A 24,347-nucleotide genomic window follows, 5' to 3' on the forward strand; every position below is an offset into this window, starting at 1 on the left:
AATTCCTGAACTATTCAAGTCATTGGATCAAATATAGAAATAGATGAGCTTTCTTGACCATAATAGTATCTAAGCGCTACATCAATAGCCTGAAATCCTAATAAAAATCATTATTCGATTGTTAAGAAAAAATCATACAATAAGAAAAACTCACTTTGGAAATAAAAATAATCATGGGTGATTAGTCGCTTCATTTAGTTCCATGATCAGACTGCAGCCGATTATCAGCAAAAAATTTGGCAACGGTGCCGCAAAGTTCTTTGTGTATTGTGAATTGTGCTTTATTCCCTGTTTATGACCAACTTGTAACTGACCTATGAGTCAAGTTCATTGATAAAAGGTAATTTGTGAATTTTGTTTAGTGTGTGTGTTCCTGTGAGTTTTTGTTACTGTGTACAAAGATGTGATATTGGAAATGAAGTTAATACTCATTTTTTAGTATGTGAACAATTTTTATTGTGTCAAGGAATTCCCATATTTCATAACCTAACTCCTTCTGACAAATCATCAGACTGATCATCAGGTGATGTTGACGCATGCGTGTTCAGAACCATCCAACATGGAAAACGTAACAAACCGCCGTCATTCTCTTTTGAACTCTTGTGAAGTTAGGTTAATTTACTCTTACCGGTTATGCCGTCCGAGAAATTAGAAGTTGGTTCAAATTTTCTTATGAAAAAATTCAAAATGGAAACTACCGAAATTGCACCGAACGAGTCTCAACAAGAGCTGGTTCAAGGATCTGAAGAAGTTGGTGAGCAACGTGAGAAAACTTTGCGTGATGTTACTTTTCGCGAGTGGGTTGCAGTTTTTGTATTATGTTTTGTCAATCTTATAAACTATATGGACAGGTTCACAATAGCAGGTGAGTGTTATATTTTTATATTTATTGGTTGGTCTATTCTATTTATTTTGATCCTATTTATTCATTTTCTTCTCCTGAATTTTTCTGTAACTCATATTCACTGTTTCAATATTTTAATTTTTAATTATTAACTTGGTGGGACACTTCGAATTTTGAATGTAGAGAACCCTATTGGATCATTCATTATTTTTTAAAAGCTTCAAAATTTGGGCTGAAACTGCTAAATCATATAGGTACTCATATGAGGGATATCCCGATTCAAAATGAAAATTAGGGAAAGTAATCTTTGATGGATCTCCGATGGAATTATTGACATAAACCCTTAAAAATTATATTATTGGCAACTGGTACCTGAAACACCTCTGTTTTTTAGGCAATTTTTATAAAATTACGAATTGTATGACAAATGTATGATTAACTTGGTTTAGATTTACTAAGTTCTTGTTCATTATTACTTAGAGATGACTTGAGAAGGAAATATTTCTCGCGGTATTTGTGGAAATGAAATATTCATTCCATTATTTGTAGGGAGATTAATTGGTAAAAATACTATTTTGAATTTCTAGGTATATAGTACTTCTGAATTAATATTATTTCCAAATGGGAACTTTCCAAAGACAAGAAGACAAATATCGTGCACAGTCTATTTTAGATAAAAAATGGAAGAAAAAAATCTATCCAGAACAATTAGGAAATTTGGCACAAAAATGGTTCCTGAAAATAATAACATTTCAAAGCTTAAATCAATCACTATTCAACCAAAATAATATCAACTTTGTTTACCAAATATTTTGGTATTTTATATGAAATGAAAAGCAGTTTTTAATTGTATCACTTACTTGTACAGTTTACCTGATTAAATTAGGACTTTATTTATTGTAGAATATGAATCAATGATAAAGCCCTCAATCAGTGTCATTATTAGTAAATTATAATTAGTCTATGAATTAAATTGGTTACTTTAGTTTTCCCTCCAGTAAAATGAATGAGCAAATGTGCTGTTTTTGACAATGACGCTCCTAAACACCAAAATCCTTCATATACCATTGATACTCTGGTAGAAAAAATGAAAAAAACACTCTCTAAAAACTCTACCGTACTTAGGGAGACGTGAAAGTTGCTAATATGTTTTTATTCAACTCAGTCAACCAATTTCCAGGGCCGTAATTCAAAAGGGAATAATTCACACAATTATAATGCAATATTACCGAAAAATCCCGAAATATAAAATTGAATTTAATTTCTCAGTATGAAGTGAACGTCTACGATTCAAAAACTACAATAAAAAATACAGGTCCGTATTTAAAAATTCAAAGATGGGGATGGGCCAAGTCAGATGACACCGTGTATAAAAGATTCATGGATATATTCTGAGAGCTCACATCAAGTGCCAATAGCAAAATGTGAACAGATTTTCAATGTCTGCGAATAAAGAAGATATATAGGCAAAAAAATAATTTGGGATTTTTTGGTTTTTCCTGTATATCTCCAGAACCAGAAGAGCTATATTCGAGATCTTTACATCATTGAATAGGTCTCTAAAATACGCAACTTTGCCATAATTTAACCGACACTTTATCTCTTATCGTTTACGAGATCCCCATGTACAGAAACGCATTTGAATAGCCCTATAGTTGTAAATACAAGAGTGGGAGAAAAAATAAAGCTGTGAAATCACTAAAATTATATTCAGGACCTGTTGATGAAAACTACAAACTTGCAATTAGAAGAATAGTTCATTCATTTTATTTTAAGAAATTCCAACCCTCGATAAAATAATGGGAGCCTTGAATGAAGTTAGTAGGTATGTATCCAATGATGAGTAGAAAGAAATAGTGAAAAGCTTTAAAGGAATTGAATTTCATCTGGAAAAAACAAAACACAAAAACGCTGTTAATCGAAAACGATGAAATTATTCACTATCATACAAACAAATTTTTGAAGGTAAAGAGAAATATCAACTTTGTTTTGAAACTACCACCTAGAGAGATGAAGGTAAAAGTCAGCTACTACTGCATAACTACCCAATACCTTTTATATAACGCATCAAAACTAAAATAAAAGCAGCGTATAGTCAATTTACAAACTTAGCTGAAAATAATATTTTATCTGACAGCTCGACTTTCTGGTTTTTCATACATAGTAAAAAAGGTCATTCGCGTATACCGGGTATAATGAAACTTGATGAGGTATTTGATAAGCCTGGGGATATTTTCAATGGATTCGCAAAGTTTTTCAGAAGTGTATACTTGGTTTCGGACGAGAATATGCTTAGTGAAAATTCTCATGATTCTGATTTAGATACATTAAACAACCCTGCCCTCTCTAAAATCGATATTATTACTGCTTCAAAAAAATTGAAAAATAAACTCACCGCAGGCGTTGACAATGTTCCTAGTCTTGTGATAAAGGACTGTATCGACGTTCTCACTATACCTCTAATAGGCATATTCAACTTAATTTTATCAACTTGTGCCTTCCCCGAGCAGTGAAAAACGGCTTGAATTTGTCCGATATGAAAAAAGGTGACTCTAGCGATATCACAAACTACAGGTCTATTTCAATTTTATGTAACTTTTCTAAACTCTTCGAGATATGTGTGCAAAATGTTATGTAACTCCCATATTCAAAAAGTAATTTCTTTTACCCAGCATGGTTTCGTACAACAAAGATCATGCATGACAAATCTTGCATGTTTAAATCAATATCTCTGTACGTACCTGGACAAGCAAAAACAAGTCGATGTTGTTTATTTAGACTTTTAAAAAGCCTTCGATCAAATAGACCATTACGTTCTTCTCAGCAAATTGACCAAATTTGGACTCTCTAACCAACTGCTTACTCTAATTGAATCATATCTAGTTAACAGAAAACAATTCGTCGAATATGAATCTGTCAAATCGGCCCAGTACGTAGTTACATCTGGGTTACCACAAGGTTCTAATCTTGGACCTCTTTTATTCTTAATTTTTATTAATGACTTGGCAACCTCTTTGAATATTTCTAGCCTACTATTTGCAGACGACCTGAAACTTGATTATAAAATCGACGACATTACCGACTGCCAATGTGTACAACATGAATTAGATGTAATCAAACTTTGGTGTAATAATAATCGTCTACAACTGAACTTATCCAAATGTAAAATAATATCATTCACGACAACAAAACTACAATCAACCGCGTACATGAGATAAAAGATCTTGGTATAACATACGACAGTAAATTAACATTTACAACACATATAAGGAATATGACTGCCGATGCAAATAGGATGCTTGGATTCATTTACAGAAATGGCAAAAACTTCAAAAGTATTGCCACCTTAAAATTGCTTTATTTTGCGTATGCCAGTTAGAGTATGGTTCTGTGTTATGGAATTCAGTTTACGACTACCATAAAACATCAATTGAGAGCGTGCAAAGGAAGTTCCTAAAATACTTATGTCTAAAAGTTGATGGTCAATACCCCACGAGAGGCATCGATCATAACATATTGTTGACACGATTTGATATGACTACTTTGGAAAATAGGAGAGTTATCCTTGGTATAAAATTCCGGCATAAATTACTAAACAACAATATTGACAGTACGGTTCTTTTACCCGAGATCAATTTCTTAGTAGCAAGAAGTGAAGGTCGTCACAATATAAAATTCTATTGGGAAGCATCATGCACAAATATTATGCTACGATCACCATTGAATTTTATGTGCAGTAGCTTCAATAAAATCTCGGCTCTCTGAACGCCTTGGTATCTTGTATCCACAATCACTTTTAATAATACCTGTTGTGGAATTGGCCGCGGTGGTAGTGCGTCCGACTCACGATCGGAAGGTCGTGTGTTCGATTCCCGCCTCGACCAGATATTTTTCTCGAGAGAATTTATCTGGTTGAAGCTGGAATGATTCTGCAACCGTGTTAGGAATCACACTTTAAAAGGTAAGACCTCGTTAGTCCTTAGCTCGCACAAGTTTCTCAACTTCTGAGAGTTGTCGTTCGTATGGGGGCGGCAGCTGATTAACGGAAAAACAGATTTTAAAACAGATTTAAAAACAGATTTAAAAACAGATTTTTTTTTAATACTATGAATAACTTTTGTGTCAGTACTGTTAAATTGCATGATTTGTAACTTTTTGTATTATATACTCAATTTTTCATTCCTCTTTTGAAATTTTACTTATACGAATATTTTATATATACTTTGTTTTAGCATTTACTTTTATACATTTTTATATTCCGTAATTTTTAATATTTATTCCATATATACTCTGTAATAATAGCATTTCCTGTAACTGGGTACTCCTGTTGGAAATACATCGTTTTTTTATCTGCTCCTATTATTTTATCAAGATGAATGATATGAGATCATTTTTCTTTATTCTGTAAATATCATAGTACCTGAGATAAAATAATGAGTAATATACGGAGAAATTTTATTAAAACAACGATATAAGGATATTGATAACTTTATATGAAGCTCATCATTTTTTCTGTATTGTTTAGAATGAATTTATGGTACTATTACTTTGCCCTAACATATTTTTGGGTGGTTGAGAAATTTTTCTTAATGTTACAAGTTTCAATAAACTACAACTTGACTAAACTTCGTAACGAATGAGCTTGCGGTAATTTATCAATGAGCAATACTCTTAAAAAAAGGGGTTGCCGGTCAGCTCATGTACGTGAAGATCCGTCCCCTTCGGAGGACGTGTTAACATCACCAACCAATGGCCAATCTCCGTGACGTAAGGCATAATTGGATTCGACAATCATGTGCCCTGAGCAGATGCAATGAGCGAAGGATGACAGCCTTCTGCATTTTTACGGCCAAGATTTCTGCTGTATTGTGACAAACCGGTATAATCTTCAGATTCAAGAGTATGGAACGCATAATTCCACCGAGGAATCAAAGAACAACCATTTTTACAGAGTGGTCTGGATGCGGAGTCTGAATAGAATTGCGTGAATTTTAGGGGTGGAAAATGGTATGGTCTTTCGAGATTTCCACTGAAACTAGACCTATTAGAAAAATGAAAACAATGGTATCAGAAAATATCAAGATCTGCAACTTTTTTATGAACAATTTTTCCGGAAAAATTGAAAAATTGTTTGTTTCCAATTTTGATTTTTTTCCCCTACAAAAGTCATTTGCTTTTCACGATATATGATGAAAAACTAACCTTTCTGTGTTATCAATATGTTTAAATTGAAAGGGTATATTTTTAAAAGAGAAACATTTTTGGCACAGAAAGTTTTTTTGGCCTTCTATTTCTCCATCTTGATAAAAAAAATGTGGGAATCTAAAAAAAGGAAGGAATCAATTTCTAAAAATTAACTCGATACAAAGATGTGTAGATCATGCAAAGAAGTAACTCTCGGAACAAACTGGAAACAGCTTCCGAAACAGCTATTTTCATATAAACATTGAATTACACGAAAGAAAAATACTTTCGAAACAAATACTTTTATATGAACATTGAATTATACGAAAAACAATTTGAAATTGTTGAGGTCGATACATAGACATGACACAAGGTTTTTGGAAGTTCTGGAAAGTCTGGAAATAACGAAGTGTGAACTATTAACAGTGACAAAGGTCCCATTCAAAACTGTGAATTGTTCATCTTTATATGAATCGCTCTGTTTAAATTAGCGGGAACTTTCACGAGAAAAGTTTACTTGAATTTCTACCCGAAATTATTGATGTGTTTTTGAAAGCGGAAATGTACCCTGTCAGATATAAATAGACAACAGTTTTAGAGATAGGAATTAGTGTATTCATCTCCTGAAGACGCCAACCTGGTTGGTGAAATGCGCGTCGAGAGAAATGTGGCAGTTTTGCGAACAGTGCTTGCTTTGGATTTACTCTACGCCATAGATTTCATTTCTACCTTTCATTCAAGTATTTAATGTTGATGTCAGGAGGGGGATTACCACTTCCCGATAAATCTCTCAACAGGAGCAAGAACTGAGAAGCATGATCTTCATCAGATGTTGTAGAGATGACAGTTGGGGTCATTGTATAAACCGAAGACGCTTCGGGAAACTAGTCAGTATTTGTTACTAGCTTTTTTCGAGGATTTTCTCTGTTCTAAACGATTTTCTATTGCTGTAATCCATATCTGTTTGGATTATTACGTTACGAATAAATACTCTATAGTTGTCATTAAATATTTCATCTATATAATTCATAACTGTACGTCAATGATCAATCTCGTATTCGCTGTTTGTGGCAACTGTTAAATAACTGGCTTACCACTTTTCATTTTTCGTCTATTTCAATCTTTTCGAAAAAAGAATCGATAATGGTGTTACGAAGTAGGCCAGCGTATGGCATTTAACTTAATTTAAAAATTAGGTATTCTAAAGAAAGCGTAAAATGTTAAAACAAAAACAAAAAACAAATACTTCATTGAAAAGAATTGTTACTTTCAATAACGAAAAACGTTTGGACTGATCATTTAAAAAGTAAAATTATTTTTGAAATATGTGTTTGGTAAAAGAGTTGTTCTGAAAAGCACAGCTGTATTAAAGTTTGATTACATAATTTTTTAATACCGGATGATTTCTATAAACTACAAAAGTGTTTCTATGAAACAATAAGTTAATATTTTGATTGTATACATTTCGGCTTGAGTAGTTTAGATCATAAATTTTAATAGTTATTGAATGATGCGATTTCAAATCTTCAAAGCACTTCATACCCAAAATTGCAAGAAGAATCGAAAATTTGGTATGTTCTGTTATTATTCTGTATTGATGATTTATTTAAAAAGGAATCATCACTTGAAAAATTTAAGTGGTATACCATTTACAAAATAAACATCCACCTAAAGAAACATTTTCCCAATCATTTCACATCAAAAGAATTATAACTATATTACATTCTTTGCAGCAAATGAATAGAAACATTTTTGAAATAAATTTCTATGACAGGGCGTGAGAAAATTTTAAGATGTTTGAAATGACCACACTGTATTTTTATCACTTTTCATTTGAGGGCGTGGACATTTGGAATTGGAATCCAACTGTTTTGCCCAATTATCTTTATAACCCATCTGAATAGTAAGTACGTTTTCAACGGTTACGCCATTAACGTTAATCTTATTTAACGTAGTCGATGTTTGGTTTTCGAGTAGAATCAGGAGGTGACGTTTCTGTTTGTATAATAAATTATGCAACGATAATGGATAAGTGAATATTAGTCCTGTAAAATTATTCAAATGGAGTCAATCGCAAAAAATTGAAAATTAAACTCTAGGAGCGCGTCCTGTTGTGTGTATGTGTGTGCCTGTGCGGGCGTGCGTGTGTGTTTGAGCGAGAGCATGCTCCTGTTGATAAATTTAATTGAATAAGTGAATATTATTCCTGTGAAATTATTCAAATGGAGAAGTCAATCCCAAAAAATTTAATATCAAACTCTAGGAGCGCGTCCTGTTGTGTGTATGTGTGTGCCTGTGCGGGCGTGAGTGTGTGTTTGAGCGAAAGCACGCTCCTGTTGATAAATTTAATTCGGCTTTTTTGGAAGGAAAGAAATTTAAAATTAAAAAATTCCATATCTCAGCTCGAATAGGGTTCTGATGTAAATTGGCCTTGAAAAATATTCATTTAATTATCTTATCGAATTTGGGGTGGCGGTAATGAAAGGGAAGTGTTGTTGAAAAACGAAATTTGTGGAGTATTCTGCGTGGGTGTTCTGGGTTTCACGTACCATCTTACCAGTTTGAAATAGGTAGGTGTTCTGTTTTAAATGTCATCGGCATCGACTTCATTGGCCATTAGCATCGTTCCTTGGGTAGACAATGTTAATAACTCCTCGAGCCACTAGTGTATCATGGCTATTCGGAGTCCGTCAGACATGTAATTGGTGCAGAATCATCCCAGCTTCAACTTGATGAATTCACCTGAGAAAAATATCTGGTTGTGTTGGGATCGAACTCACGACCTTCCGGTCGGACACCGCTAGGTGGCTGTTATTGTATTCATATGTGGAAAGTGGTGGTAACGTTCTGGAATAATATGGTTTATATTAGCAAGTCAGTAATAATTAGGAATCTAATACCTCATTTCGTCGACCTTGCCGAAAAGATTTTTTTTTTTTCATTTCAAACTTTTTTATATGTTCGCTGGAAACAGACCATTGAAAAATAATTGATTATTTGAATGACAACAATATTTAGACAGCTCAGACCACTGTGATCCTAGCTTCGGGAATTGTAGTTATAAAAAAATCTGAAATATTGTTTGAAATACTTTTTTTGACTTTGGCACTTCTTCAGATGGATTTGTAATATCTCCGGAATTATTTCAAAATATTGAAATACAGATTCTTGAAATATTTCGCCTTCTTGAACTATTAGGTTGTTTCAAAAGTTTCGTCCGTTTTTATGAGTCTACTTTAAATTATAATATCACAGTGAATACTTAATCAATTTAATCGAAATAAGCGTAATTTGAATCAAGGTACTTTTCCAACATAACACAAGTCGATTATTTCCGTCAGCATAAAAATTGTATGCTCGGTCTTCGATGAAGTTGACAATGGCCGTTTTTGCCTGGTCCTGATTGGCAAGGTTTCTACCAGCGAGAAAGTTATCGAAGTGCTCGGAAAGATGGTAGTCGGTTGGCGAGATGTCTGGGAAGTATGGTGGGCGAGGCGTTGTCGTGAAACAGGATCAGACCGCCTCTGTGGACCAGTGCCGGCTGCTTCTAACGCAATTATCGGTGCATTTCGTCGATTTACTCACAGTAGGACTCTACTGTGATGGTGTGGCCAAGTTGCCGAAAGTTACAGTGAATCACACCAGCCCCTGCCCACATTTAATATTTAGGAAAATAATGCTGGTAGACAGTTTATTTTAATCAGTAATTCGCACCTACCTGCAATTTTCACAAAAATGACTATTTTTCCTGGAATATACGACGATATAAATAATATGGTGTAAGTACTTACGAACTATGTTTATAGGAAGTCTTACTTTTGAACTGAGCCTTTAACAGTGTCATTGACCATTTTTAAGTACTGTTTTATCTGCAAGTCAAGACAAATGTTTATAAATTAAAGTGTTAATAAAAATTGAGTGGCGAAGAAAGCCGCTATTGTGTAACAACTGATTACAATGAACATCTTCCATTCTCATTTAAATTGATTATTATTGCATATAATGGTATCGAATGGTTTTGAATAGTTAACGGTGTGATGTGGAGCTCTTAGCTGACATTCATAATTGATGAAACATGAAATAGAATTTTGCATACAGTATGCCATTGGTAGTAGTAGAAAGAAAGGAATTTATTTCTTTCTCCAATTAATTTTGCTAAAAAACAGTCCAATTAATTTTATTGAAAATGATGTTATAGATAATTCAAATATTATTTCAAACCTCTTACCGCATACAAATTTTATCATATCCGTGCTTTTTGTTCTCAATATGTATTACCGATGAATAAAATTATTACTATTATTTTAGTTTCTAACAAAATCCGTTCTGCAAAGTATTTGTCACATCACTCTATGTGTATATGAATATCTACAGACACAATACTGATTTTGCCAAATAAACTGTAACCTGGAGTGACTTCAAAACAAAACTGGGTACACTCTTTACCTGAAAATCTGTTTTCCCGTTAACCAGCTGTCGCACCCCTACGAACGACAACCTTCAGAAGTCGAAACTTGTGTGAGCTAAGGACTAACGAGGTCGTACCTTTTAACGTGTGATTCCTGTAGCGTAATAACTGAAAAGAAATCGTAATGACAACATTCTTCAATTATTTGCATTTATTTTATTTATCAATTGTTATGCATTATTTAAGCAGAACAGAATAGTAGTATCGTCAAAATTTGGGATTAGCAGTGGGTTTTCTACGGCTACCCCTGCTAGCCACTGTTTTGTCTGAAACTCATAATTCATGCGGTATGAATTACAGAGTTTCAGGAAGCTATGTATAGCAAAACACGTGTTGCTGTTTTATGAACTGTCCAATGAAAAACTCATAATAAAGGGTTACTTGAATACATTTCCGTAGTTCATCATAGTTTTATTTTTGTCATGAACAAATTTTTAATGCACCCCTGAAAGGAATTTTCTATATCAATTCCTGTTTATAAATCAGTAGATCAGATACGGGGCTTCCATGACGTATTTCCTAGGGGACGCCATTACGTTAGTGAATGGGAAAGCGACATGTGCGACCTAACCGATGCATAGCAGGATAGAATGAGTATCGGAGATATTCGTTGGGAGATAACAAAGCAGTTGAATTATAACACCCCGTATATTAATACATTTTTGGAATCGCTCTAGTATTTTAATACTTTTTGTTAATAATGTCCTATACCTATCTCTATCTGTTTTCCAGATAAAAAATAAATTGTGCTAAATATGGTCCAAAACATAGCCTTAATTGAAATTAAGTACATCAGTAATCTCAATTCATGAAAAGTTGATATTTTGATGATAGTTTGGACAAACTCGAAATATTCAAATAACACCAAGAAATCGACTCCATATCATACAGGGCGTGCTAAAATTACTATTATTTCCATTGTGCATAAAAGTAGTTGAAAGTTCATTTTTTCAAATGAAACCCCCTGTATATTACTCGATAAATTGAAAGATGGTGAAAAATGCTTCGAGATGATATACATGTCCCTTTACCTAAATCGTCAAGTTTTCTCAATAAAGTCGCTTCTTCTAGAAACCTTTTTTTTTTTTCGAATTTTGATTTAGGAAGCAGTGGAATTTTATCAAGCTTATAGCAGTTCGGTTACTTTTATAAGTAATTTACAAAGAGTTATCGACGGTGTTTCGAATCATATATATATATATATATATATATATATATATATATATATATATATATATATATATATATATATATATATATATAAATAAATCGATTTAATTCGTGAGGTTGCAGTCAATAGCTGGGCTGTTACAAAGAAAACTCTTTGTTATATGTCAAGCTTTCGGTATATTTCACACCTTCGTCAGGACAACTACAATAATAAGATTATATATCTTGTAAAAAATATATAAATATGAAGAACTTACTAACGTGAGAATAAAATATAAAATGGTTCAAAAACAGATAGAAAAACATTAATAAATGACAGTATACAAAATTTCTTGTATGGATTGTTCTAAAACATATATAGGACAAACATCTAGACCTCTAAGTAGTCGCATCACTTCCCATAAGAGCGACTGTAGACGAAATGTTAATTCTTGTGCATTAACAGAACATGTTAATTCGGAGGATCATAAAATGAATTTTGAAAATCCAAATATTTTAGATAGAGAAACCAATACAACGAAAAGAATATTTTTGGAAATGATACATATTAATAACGAAGAGCATTCAATGAATAAACGAACTGATATTGATAGTCTTAGCAAAATTTACACGTACCTACTGAAATATGATAAAGAAAATAAAAAATCTAGTAATTCGAGTATCATTCAGAATTTTCCCACTTGACATTGTCAGCCAAAATTTTTATCAACTGTCATTTATTAATGTTTTTCTATCTGTTTTTGAACCATTTTATATTTTATTCTCACGTTAGTAAGTTCTCCATATTTATATATTTTTTACAAGATATATAATCTTATTATTGTAGTTGTCCTGACGAAGGTGTGAAATATACCGAAAGCTTGACATATAACAAAGAGTTATATATATATATATATATATATATATATATATATATATATATATATATATATATATATATATATATATATATATATATAATTGATAGTGTAACGATCGTATGTATGTAAAGAATAGTAGTTTTTCGGGGATTCGGTCTGATTAGAATAAATAAATAAATAAATAAAATAAATAAATAAATAAATTTCGCTAATAAACATTAGCGAAAGCTCGGGCAGCTAAAAAGAGTAAATATTTATTCTAATCAGACCGAATCCCCGAAAAACTACTATTCTTTATATATATATATATATATATATATATATATATATATATATATATATATATATATATATATATATATATATTGTCCATTGTGAAGCACTTTAGAAAATGTAGGACCTAAAGTAGTTGTCATTTATTTGAATTGAAGGGGTTATATTTATAGAAGTGATTAATCTTTGGGAAAGAAAGTTTTTGGCTTTCTACTACTCCATCTCGATACAAAAAAATGAGGGAATCTTCCAAAGAAAGGAAGGAAGTAATCAATTTGAAAATAAGTAAATACATGGATGTGTAGATCATGCAAAGAAGTAACTTTCAGACAAACTGAAAGAAAGTCCTCCTGAAACAGCTACTTTCATATAAACATTGAATTACACGAAAGAAAAAATTCTTTCGAAACAAATACTTCTTTCTATATGAACACTGAATCATACAGAAGATACTTTTCTTTGCTCAGTTTATATTTCAAACATTCGTTGTGGAATAAGATCAGATATCATTCACATGATATCATTCAAATTGTACTCACATGGAACACTGTTATCCTCACTGGTATACATCGATGTTTCGCCGTAAGACACTTATGTATGTCATTTATGTTTCAGAAGAAGAAAGTTTAGCGATAGCAATGAGATTTATCTCATAGAAAAATGTCTCATCAAATTATTCAAGAAAAAAATTTATTGTGAGATTTTCACAAAAACGCAACACCTGTTCCGCTTCTTCAGAGATGTCGGTACTCCACACGTTATGGATTTTCATAAAGTATCGTCTAGTTTCATGACTTGAGTAAATTTTTTGTATCCACCGCATTACAACCTGTACTTCTTTCATTCTAGCATATTCGTCAATTTCAATCTCGGTTTTCAAGTATATATCATCATTCAAACTTAAATATTTAGCGTAAATGTCTTTCATTTTCATTTCTAACAACTTGAAAGTTTTGAGTTATTTAAACTATGCTCAGCTATGCTTCATGAATATATTTGAATAACGAATTAATATGTTTCGAATACATGTACGCCAGAAAATAGCATAGAGTACAACAAGATGACGTTTTTAAGAAATTACGGAAAAACTGAACTACATTCATACTGATGAAGTACATTCATATTCTCTTTGTTGAACTTTCCTAGTTTTGTTGTTTCCAAATCAGCGAAACAATTCAAAAATCTATGATAATATCACTTTTACGAAACACGTTACACATCGATATACAAGTTGATTATGAGAAAGAGAAAAAAAATTACATGTTCTCACATCTTTTTTTCTTTCATTTTTGTACGTGAGGTTAACGACATTTCGAGAATTGTTGTCTGAGCAAGGCTAAGAGTACCGCCGAGGTGAACAGATGAATAATTCGTTTATATATTTTATTTTTATTACCGGCGGGGCGCACGACATTTTACCAGACTTTACCATAAAAGTAAACCTTTCTGAACCAGTCTGGTGTATTTCAGCATTATTTGAAAATACAGAACACATTCACGTATTTTCTATAGTGCGGTTATATACTAGTTTTTTATTACCAATTTTTTTCTGTTATGTTGATGATTTGGACTTTTGTTCATTCATTAAGAAATATTTCAACGTTCTAATGTCCATCCAAAATGAAAGGGTATGATAAGATATAATAAGTAACAAGGACTGAAAAAATGTACAGATCTCATTAGTCCAGGAAAAATATTCCTTAATTGAAATATAAAAATGCCTAGTCTGGTCTGTCACAGGAATGGTTAATGTTTTATGACTTTATTTACTTTACGAAAAAGGTTTTCATCAAAAAAACTTTCAGAGCTAACAATTCTAGGGACGTAGCTGGAGTTTTGAAGTAGGGCAGTGGTAAGGCGGAGGTAAAAGTTTTGCTTGATCTTATCAATCAATTTTTTTTGTATTTGTAGCAACACGTTTCAGTAGCACTAAGACTAGCAATTGTTTCTTGTACCTCCATCGGTTTTTAGAAATGAAATTCTATCTGAATAGATCAGCTATACGGAGACTGGGGCATATGGGGACTGTGACATATGGGGACTGTGACACCAAAATTTCAACTAACAGAAGCAATTAAGTTAGTGAGTGGAAAAGAGACGTGATCGATGCATAGAAGGAGGGAATGAGGAGTATCGGATATATTCAGCGGAGAGATAGCAACGCGGTTGAATTATAAAAATAACGGTATAATAATAATAAATGAAAAATCGGATTAAAGAAAAAAACATGGCGGCATTCACTGCAGCATTAAAGAAAAAAAACCAGGCCTCGATGCACTCAGTGCAACTTTAAAGAAAAAAACATGACTGCCAGCGTTAAAGAAAAAAACATGTATGCCAACGTAAAAAAAACATTATGTCAATGAGTACAGGGGGTCTCAAAATACGTCATTTAAAAAACATGGCAGTTTAACGGGGTTCTCGTTATAACGTGCGATTCTTCAATGTGTATAGGATGTCTCAAAATACGTCATTTAAAAAACATGCCGGTTTAACGAGGTTCTATCGTTTTAACGTGCGATTCGTCAACGAGGACATGGTGTCTCAAAATACGCAATTTAAGAAAAAAATATGGCAATATAACGGGGGCCCAACGTTTTAACGTGCGATCGCAATGTTTCGCAACGTTTGAAAATTGGGGAAAATGGGGGTATTCAGAGTATTCAGCAATGACATTTCAAAATACGTTAAATGCCTTTTTTTCGTTTTCATGTTAGGTGGAAAATGGGGAAGTGGGGCAAAGAAAACACGCGGCATTGGGGTAATGGGGGGATTTCTAAACGTTGTCACCATCATCAGGTGTTGAGGTTAAGTAAAAAAAAAGAAGAAAAAAAAACATGTCGAATAGAAATTTATTATACATTTTCATTTTGGTAACATATCACGAAGCCATTTGTATAGAATATCTGCGTTTCGGAGACTACAATTATATTTGGTTTGGTTGTGAATGTGATGCATACAAGGTGAGACACCTTCGTTGTTGTTATTGTCTAATGTGGGAACCATCCATGTCGTATTGTCATAGTCCTCCAAATTCACAAGGCGTGTAGGTATATCCAACTCGTGAAATTTCGCAGCTAGATAGTCACGTTTCTGATGGCCTCGCACATAAACGATATCGCTACCTTGTAGATTTTTTTTTGAGGATGGCATCAAATTGATTATATTCCACAAAGCCAGAGGAATATCTCAATCCGTGAACGTTTCGCTCCAAGTAACAGGCGGTACGGCGATCTTCTTTACTCAAACAGGAAAGTGTTTGTAAAAAGGTGGTGGTGTAAAAAGTTATTACATTGAATTCCAATCCCAATAGCTATCTCCTTAGGGTGGAATTGTTGTTTATGTTTATTGAATTTAGTGCATTTTTCCCTGAATAATTTTCTGTAAAACCCTTTCAATACGTTTCTATGTTTCAACGTAGATTAAATTAGATTAAATGAGGTAATATTGATGTTCCATCAACTTTGTTATTCAATACTGAAGTGTGTATTCCATAATTGTTTGTATCAATGATATCAGTTGAATAATATGTTATCTGACTGATATTAGATCTTCTGTTTTATCTTGAAAAACAAGTTAATTTCACAATTGAGAAAAAATACCAATAATTCAATTGAAATATTCAATCGCTGTGATTATGAGTATCTTTCAGTTACCACAAAACTGCATTATCTGATTATAATAGATGTTCGAAATGGTTTTTTGCAGTTTGAAAACAGTTTTTTGCAATTGTCTCGAAAGAGACCATTGATAGTCACGATCTGAAAAAGAATATTTATTTTTTGCCAGATATTAGACAAACGTTATTTTCTTCATCCTATATCTGAGCATTCCCTTCTGTTGTCTCTCAAAAATTACGGAACTTTGAAGTCGAAAGGTGATTGATACATCACCAATTGAAATTTCCTAGAAATATTTCGTTGCACATATCGAAGTCGACGGTGATATTCCCACATCAGCTTCTTTAGGATGTGAAATGTAGATTCGATCGAACGAGAATCTAAATAGCCCGAGTGAATTACAAACGTATTCGAAGAACGTATTGCTTATTCATTAGTTTTTTCACCGGCTGTCGGCTCAGATCGACTGCTAGATATCAAGACGCATTTCATAGAGATTGGATACATTTATCAAAACATTTTTCGACTGCCTTCTTTGAAGGTAGTTTTTGTGATTGAGCATATTTGGTAAGCTTTTGGGGATTTTATGCACAAGCGTAGAAAGGCAGTACCACATTTCATTCATTTCGAAGCCATATGTTTAGTGTAATTTTGTATTCTATTCCCAAAATTCTTGCTTTTCATTTGAAGAAAGTATCAAGAGTATGGCTTCTGCTGACTGAACGTTAAACTAGCACATCAGACTAGCTCATAATTTCAGGTTCCTTCATTACCCTATTGAACAACGAAATTAACCTAAATAGCTGTTTATATATAAGTGTTAAAAGTAAGGTTTTACTTTGTGAGTGAATAACAAAATAAAACTTTCTTTTAATACAAATATCAACGTTTTTTGTACAACTGTCTTGTTTTCATAATAACATAGATAAATTTAATATTTCTATAAAACACCAAAGGAATATACAGGCCACTGTTTCAGAAGGTCTTCTGCTTCTTTGCTAGCAGAATCAGGAGCTAATATAACAGATATTAAGAAGCACGGAGGATGGAAGTCTACAACAGTAGCTGAGGGTTACATCGATCAATCTATTTCTTATAAAAAGGCTATTGCTGAAAGAATAATCCCAACAACAGCTAGCTCCAGCGCTACAGCATCGTCCTCTTCACTTCAATAATTAAATGTTAATGCCCATGAAATTTTCGACTCAGATAGTTCAAATATATTACAAGGCTCTTCAACATCGCAAGGTATTGATATCAGCAGTTGTTCTAATTGTACTATTTACATTATTGTTCATAAATAATAATAATAATGTAATTAATGTATATAATATATTTGTAACAGAATTCAATTGTATCTATATCTATTGTTCATAATGAAACTTCCTTGGAAATTGAATAATTATTATGTTTTGTTTATTGCTATTTGTTCAAAAAAATCGTGTTACTTTTAACACTAGTGTTAAACATTTTTTTAACACGCTTCTTTTTAAACATAATCTTTTAAAACTCTTGACAACCATTAAAAATGTCACTTTTAAGGACAGTTGTCTTAGGTCTTCATTGAAATATAATTCTAACAAAACGTTCAATAAGGTAATGAGTAGCCTAAAATGAACATAAAATTACTGCAAATTAATATATTTCCAAAGTGTGAAGGATTTCGATTTGATTTCACCACTTCAACGGTTAAGCTAGCACCAAAACCCACTGATTTAAAAAGAACGACATAAGTATAAAAATATGCGTTATAGGTAACAGGCGCCTAAAATGAGTCTGATATTCTTAATATAGGTATTTCTATTTTTCCCATTCTTGAAAGATGTTTCTAAAAAATCATTTTTGTTTCTACCATGTGTGCCTCAGGTAGTTACTTAGATAGTACGCGCCAAGTAAGATGAGTCAGCGCAGAAACGTGAAATCGTTCTGTTAAAAGACTCCGTCCACTCAAGTCATATTTCGCCAATGTATGTTGGCGAAATATGACTTGTGACCAATAGCTATCTTCTAGGGTACAATTTGTTTTTAAATGCGCATCAAAATCTCATCTTAGTTGGCGTGTACTTTAAATTGAATATGAATTTAAAAAGGAAGCCAAATATTGTTCATTGGGCTAATTACGAAACCTGAAATGAACCTAAAATTACCGCAAGATCAAAATTACCTAACAGAAAGTGAACGATTTCGATTTGATTCTGCCAGCTAAACAATGAAGCTATCAGAAAGAAACCAGTCATTTACAAAAAAATGACTAATGGAAAATCGGTGGTATGGAGAGGAGGAATAAGAACGTAAAATGGGATTCAAATTATGGCATGGTCCAATTCAACAATGTTTTTCTGTGGTTGGGTTCTGCCAGCTTAATGTTGAGGTATCTCCTTCGATATCTCCTTCAAATGAAGAGTAAAAAGTAGAGTACAAAAGTATCCTAAAATTATGATCTGAAAATAAATGTAAAAATCTAAAGTGCTTTTGTTGTCTTTGCAAGGATGAAGTCGGTCGTTATTTTATTTATTATATTATAAAAATCACTACAAACAGTAGTTAAATTGAAATTCTAATTATATACTTACTGGTTCAACAAAATGTACTCTGAGGAATGTTTTCAGAGTTATTTGAAGAGAAAACTTTATATCTTCAGCTTTTGTTCCCTAGCTTCTGAATTATTTCGTGTTTTACAAAAACAATATGACATTTTCCTATTTTATTTTGTTTTTGATCTTACAGAGTTACGGCAAAATGGCAATGAAGTGATTTTTTTCCAAGCATTAGGTTTTTCGGTTTTCAGTTCAATTTCTCTCCCATTGATGAATTTGTTCAAGTTGATCAACAGTTTTAAGAAGAAATGATTTCTGATAATTTCGTTTTACAAAAAATGCTAAACTTTCCCTGAGAACTCATGGAGTTTTATGGAAATTTTAGATATTTTCAAAATTTGCGAAAAACAAAATGTTTTTTTTACCAACATTTCCTGAATTAAAGCCATTACGCCACGAATGTAATGAATTTTTTTGGTCATCTTATTGGGTCAATACAAACTTTCCTATGATTTTTCGAAATGTCCATTTTTTTAGATGCAACTACTCCCGTTGACGAAATCATTTCCAGTTAATCCATCAAAAAACCCATTCTTCAAAGTATTTCCAAATAGTTATAAAAAAGAATAAGTTTTGTATAATTCTTCGAGGCAAATAAAATGAGTTCAATAGTTTTTGATATTTTGAGTTTTTTTGGATATAATGACGAATTTTTTTCTTTGACATTTCCTGTACTATGGTTATCGATTTTTTTTAAGTCATTGTAGAACTCCACGATGTCTACAACATTGATTATATGCAATATTTTGATATTTTCCTTAAAGAGTTATTTTACTCTGACATTTTTCGAACAACTCGGTGATTTTGGTATTTCTTACATTCATTATGTTAGGTAAAATAATTATTCACTTACACACACAAAAATAAAATTTTTCTTATCGGTCTTGGCATAGCCGTTGATTAACAAAATGTCTGTTGAATCGAAAACAGATTTGTTTTCCATCTGAATTATGGTGTGATCATGACGTTCTCTAGTTAATCAATTATGTATCATATTGATTTTTAATAGCCATTTATTTTCGTTGATGAATTCAATGACGTGTTCCTCCTGACGTCTCCAACACCATCAACAGTTGTTAATAAAGTAGGTTATTCATTTCACATTTGCTCCTTTAATTTGTGCGTGACCTTACATTTGAAAGAGTTTATAAGAGAGCCTATTCATTAAGAACCGCCTTACATTAATGATATAGCGAACATCCCATTAATGTCTGAAAATATTCCATCTAGTTATAGCATCGTATCTTTTATCTTTATACTATGGTTCTAGTGAGCGCCTTAAACGACCAATAATGGCCAATAATAAGTATCTTCAGAAATTCGGTTTTCAAAAGTATTTCAATGTATAAATCTATGAAAATCAATAAACGAACAATTCATTCAACACAAAAAGATAAAATATTGAAGGGAGTGGGAAGAACTATTTCTCAGCTTGAGGTATTCAAGGTGCTTCATTCACATGAGAAGGATTTTTTTTTGGAAACTAAATTCTTTGAAATTGGGTGCATAAAAATTGGGGTATTTGAGATAGGCAATCTAATGACTATATTGTTGCCAATCGGGTCGGTCACTTTTTAAAGTAGACTGTGAAATATTTTGATTTTTTAGAATTTGACTGCCAGAGGCCTGCCGAGAGTGACACAATACTGATGAAATATCCAAATTAAATAATGGTATTAAAAAACGAGACTGTGCGCCTAGAGGACGCCCTAGTAGTGCGTTGGGTATCTGGAAATCTTCTCTATTCACGTACCAACACACTTTTTCGTCACTATTATAGTATTTGTGCAGTAGCGGTTTGAAACGAACGTGTTTTTATCTCATGCCGGAAACTATGTGTCGCGAAAAACAGGAGCAACGTATTAATCTTAAATTTCTCGTTAAATTGAAAAAACTCCGGCTGAGTGCTATATATTCTTGCAATAGTCTTAGGGGGACAATTCTCTATCTCGTGCGCGTGTTTTTGAGTGGTGTAAGCGCTTCAATGATGGCCGAGAGAGCAAGGATGTCCAAATCAAAATTCAAGGCAATGTTGATTGTTTTTTTCGACATTAACGGTATCGCGATGACTGAATGGGTTCCAGAGGGTCAGACTGTCAACCAAATTTACCATATATCAGTTTTGGCAAGACTACGATAACGAGTTTGTAAGAAACGGCCCGAGTTGTGGAAGAAAAACTCGTGGATTTTGCGCCAGGACAACGCACCTGTCAATAACGCACTATCTGTGAAGCGGTATTTGGCCGATAAACGCATTCCAGTGCTCGAACACGTGCCATACTCGCTAGATGTGACCATGCGACTTTTTTTTTGTTTCCGAATATAAAATCTGCTTTGAAAGGGACCCGTTTTGAGTCGATGGAATCGGTAAAGCAAAAAAGGACATAGCTCCTAAAAGCCCCCACCAAAAAAGACTTTCAGCACTGCTATGATCAATGAAAAAAACGTATGGAAAGGTGTGTGGGAGGAAGGGGAGTATATTGAAGGGGATCATTCGAATGTAGAATAATTTTTATAATAAAACCCTTTTTCGTAATCAGTCTCGTTATTTAATAGTCGGACCTCGTATATTGCCATCGTGCGAAATGTTCATGATAATAATCAGAATACGTTAGTTCAGGGATGTTCTACGGACGGTAGAATATTGTTTGAATTTTATAATGCTGAAGTACAATTGTGCCTCTCATTTGTAAAGATATCTGTTGAAAAGTGTGTTAGTTAGTCTGTTTGCCTCCCTAATACGAACGATAACCTTCAGAAATAAAATTTTTTCCGAGCTGAGAATTAACGGGGTTTTACTTTTACCTTAAAGGATTTTGAGGAATAAACTTCTTGGTTTTCACTTCTCCATCTTTAAAAAAAAATTAAGGGAAAATATCGAAAACATCTTCAAAACAACTACTTCAATATGAACATCAAATTGAAAATAACTTTTTCCTATTCAGCGTGTAGTCCAGGCATTCGATATAGAATTCAGGCATTCGATATAGAATTCAATCAGAATCACACACACACACACACAGTACATAACGGCTTCTACAAGAAATATGTAGCAGATGGAATAGAAAATAAATTTGGATTGGACCAAATATTGTATTTTCATTACCTTCCGTATTCTCATCGTCCTTTCATGCTGAAATTCTGAACAACTGCTTAATGTAGTGGCCGCCTGCATCTGGTATCATCTCGCTCAGACCGACATCGCAACATTCTAATAAAGCATGCTAGACCGCGTGGCACCACGTGATTACTCGTTATCTCGCAGTATTATGGAGATGAGCAAATCTAAGACGACAAATGCTCGGAAGTTTGGTATAGGCAGGTCAACTGTAGGCGACATAAAGAAAAACAAATATAAAATCTTGAAGTTTGTTAGCCTAACAGAAAGTAGTCCCGGTGTACGAAAAACACTGAAGAAATCAGAAAATCCTGTTTTAGGTTTACATGGTTTTTGTAACAAAGGCGATTGCATGTTCCTGTAAGTGCAGGCCGGGGATGATTAGACAAATTTAAAAACGCCACGGAATAAGACGTTTAAAAATGGCCGGTGAAAACTGTCAAATGATGAAGCCGCTATCGGACCATTCCAACTAGAGTTTCAGAAAGTTATTAGAGAAAAAATTTAACAGCGGCACAGGTTTACAATGCTGACGAATCTGGTTTATTCTCGCGATTATTACCAGATCATACTTTAGCCCCTGGCAATGAGCAGTCGGCTTCTGGAAGGACAACTGCTTGTTGTCATAAAATCAAAAAACCCGCGGGCATTTAAATCAACACGTCTTCCTGTTTGTTCTTGTGTCCAAAAAATGCTTGGGGGTCGAAATACTTGTTTCTTGAGTGGTTTAAAAAGGAATTCGTTCCCGCGGTCCGTCGCTATTTTTTGTCTGTTAATTTGCCTCCTCACTGTTATTGTTGGATAATTGTTCTGGGCATCCATCAGCAGATGAACTTGTCTCTGAAGAGGGCACCATTTTTGCAATGTTCCTGTCACCTAACACCACGACCTGTATATAACCAATGGATCAGAACGTTATACAAAATGTGAAGTTAAATTTCCGAAAATCACTTTTGGTTAACTGTCTTGCATTATGTTCTGAGAATCTCATGGACTCCATTATTTATAAAAGGAAATTCAAATGGCGAAATGTATGCCCACATGCTAGATAGATCTATCGAACCTCGGGTAGTTCATGAATTAAAGAATCAGAGAGACGTACACGGAACTTATCTTTCGAAGAATATTTATTGCATTTTCGACAGGATGGGGCGCCTCCTCATTATGTAGTTCTAGTTAGAAGATGGTTAGATAATGATTATGCTAATCAATGGATTGGAAGAAGAGGTCCTATTGAATGGCCTCCTAGGTCCCCGAACCTATCTCCTCTTGATTTCTTTCTCTGGGGTCATCTAAAATTTTTAAGACGCAACCTGACTCAGAGCAAATGAAGGAAAGAATAATCCAAGAATGCCGAGCTATTTACAGAGAAACATTTGTCAATGTATGTTAAGAGTTTGAAAATAGACTCTATTATTGTCTTGAATAGAATGGAAATCATTTTGTACATCTCTCAAATTTGACCATTTATTAAAATTATAACAAAAAATAAAATTTTATTTAAAATAGTGTTTTATTTAATAAACCAAATACTACTATATCGAATGTAGCTTTGTAGCGTACCATTGAAGAGCTTTTAGATGAGGTATCACAAGTAGGTGGATGCCATTTAAGATTATAAAGTTGGGTTGGCTGGGGGCGAGGGGGTAAGTGAAAACAAGTTAGCTATTACATAATTTTGTTTCCCCCTCCCTATTATGGAAGCTGTTTTCAGCGATTTATTATATTTTATTTGGTTGCTCAGATATAGCCATTGTAAGTTCAAATTGCCATCCTGTATATTTCGGATGTAGTACAAATGCCTCGGAGGACTCGGAATACTGTTACATTTTCAAACTTTTTACTTCGACACGCTTTAACTGTACTTACCGAATTACAATTTGTCGGTTTTTAGCAATTGTGATTAATTAATTATTGTTAGTTACGCAAGGCGACAAGTCGGGGCGAGCACATAAGTATCGCCTATTGCATGTGTCTTTGTTTCGTACCTTGTTTGCCTCGAGTGATTGATGTGGTCAAAACTCAAAATGCTTCCGGAAACGAACATGTATGGTGTTTCGTTATGGGATATTGGCTCATATGGATATTAGCCTACAAGCTAAACTCCCATTGCAGTGCGGCGTCATTTCGCACCTCATTGCTGCCGGAAGCGAACCGTGTCATCTTGCAACGAACCCAACGTGTACTTGTTATGTTATGGGCCATTGGCTCAT

General features: G+C 33.4%; 1 protein-coding gene across 4 annotated transcripts in view; it reads left to right on the top strand.

Moving 5' to 3' along the window:
• Nucleotides 1–280: 280 nt before the first annotated feature.
• Nucleotides 281–24,347, top strand: part of spin (lysolipid transporter protein spinster) — a 175,486-nt gene continuing 151,419 nt past the window's right edge. For 2 of the 4 annotated variants that reach the window (XM_023174736.2, XM_023174733.2), the window contains exon 1: nt 282–865. In XM_023174736.2, the coding sequence (XP_023030504.1) occupies nt 634–865 (232 nt within the window). In that variant the 5' untranslated portion in view covers nt 282–633. Of the gene's footprint in view, nt 866–24,347 lie in introns of all 4 variants that reach the window. The other 2 variants (XM_023174734.2, XM_023174735.2) reach the window with 2 other exon arrangements.

This window comes from Leptinotarsa decemlineata, unplaced genomic scaffold, assembly GCF_025532065.1.
Source record: "Leptinotarsa decemlineata unplaced genomic scaffold, Ldec_3_MD MMD2_tig00004067_RagTag_RagTag, whole genome shotgun sequence".
In the NCBI taxonomy this organism is placed as follows: Eukaryota; Metazoa; Arthropoda; class Insecta; order Coleoptera; family Chrysomelidae; genus Leptinotarsa; species Leptinotarsa decemlineata.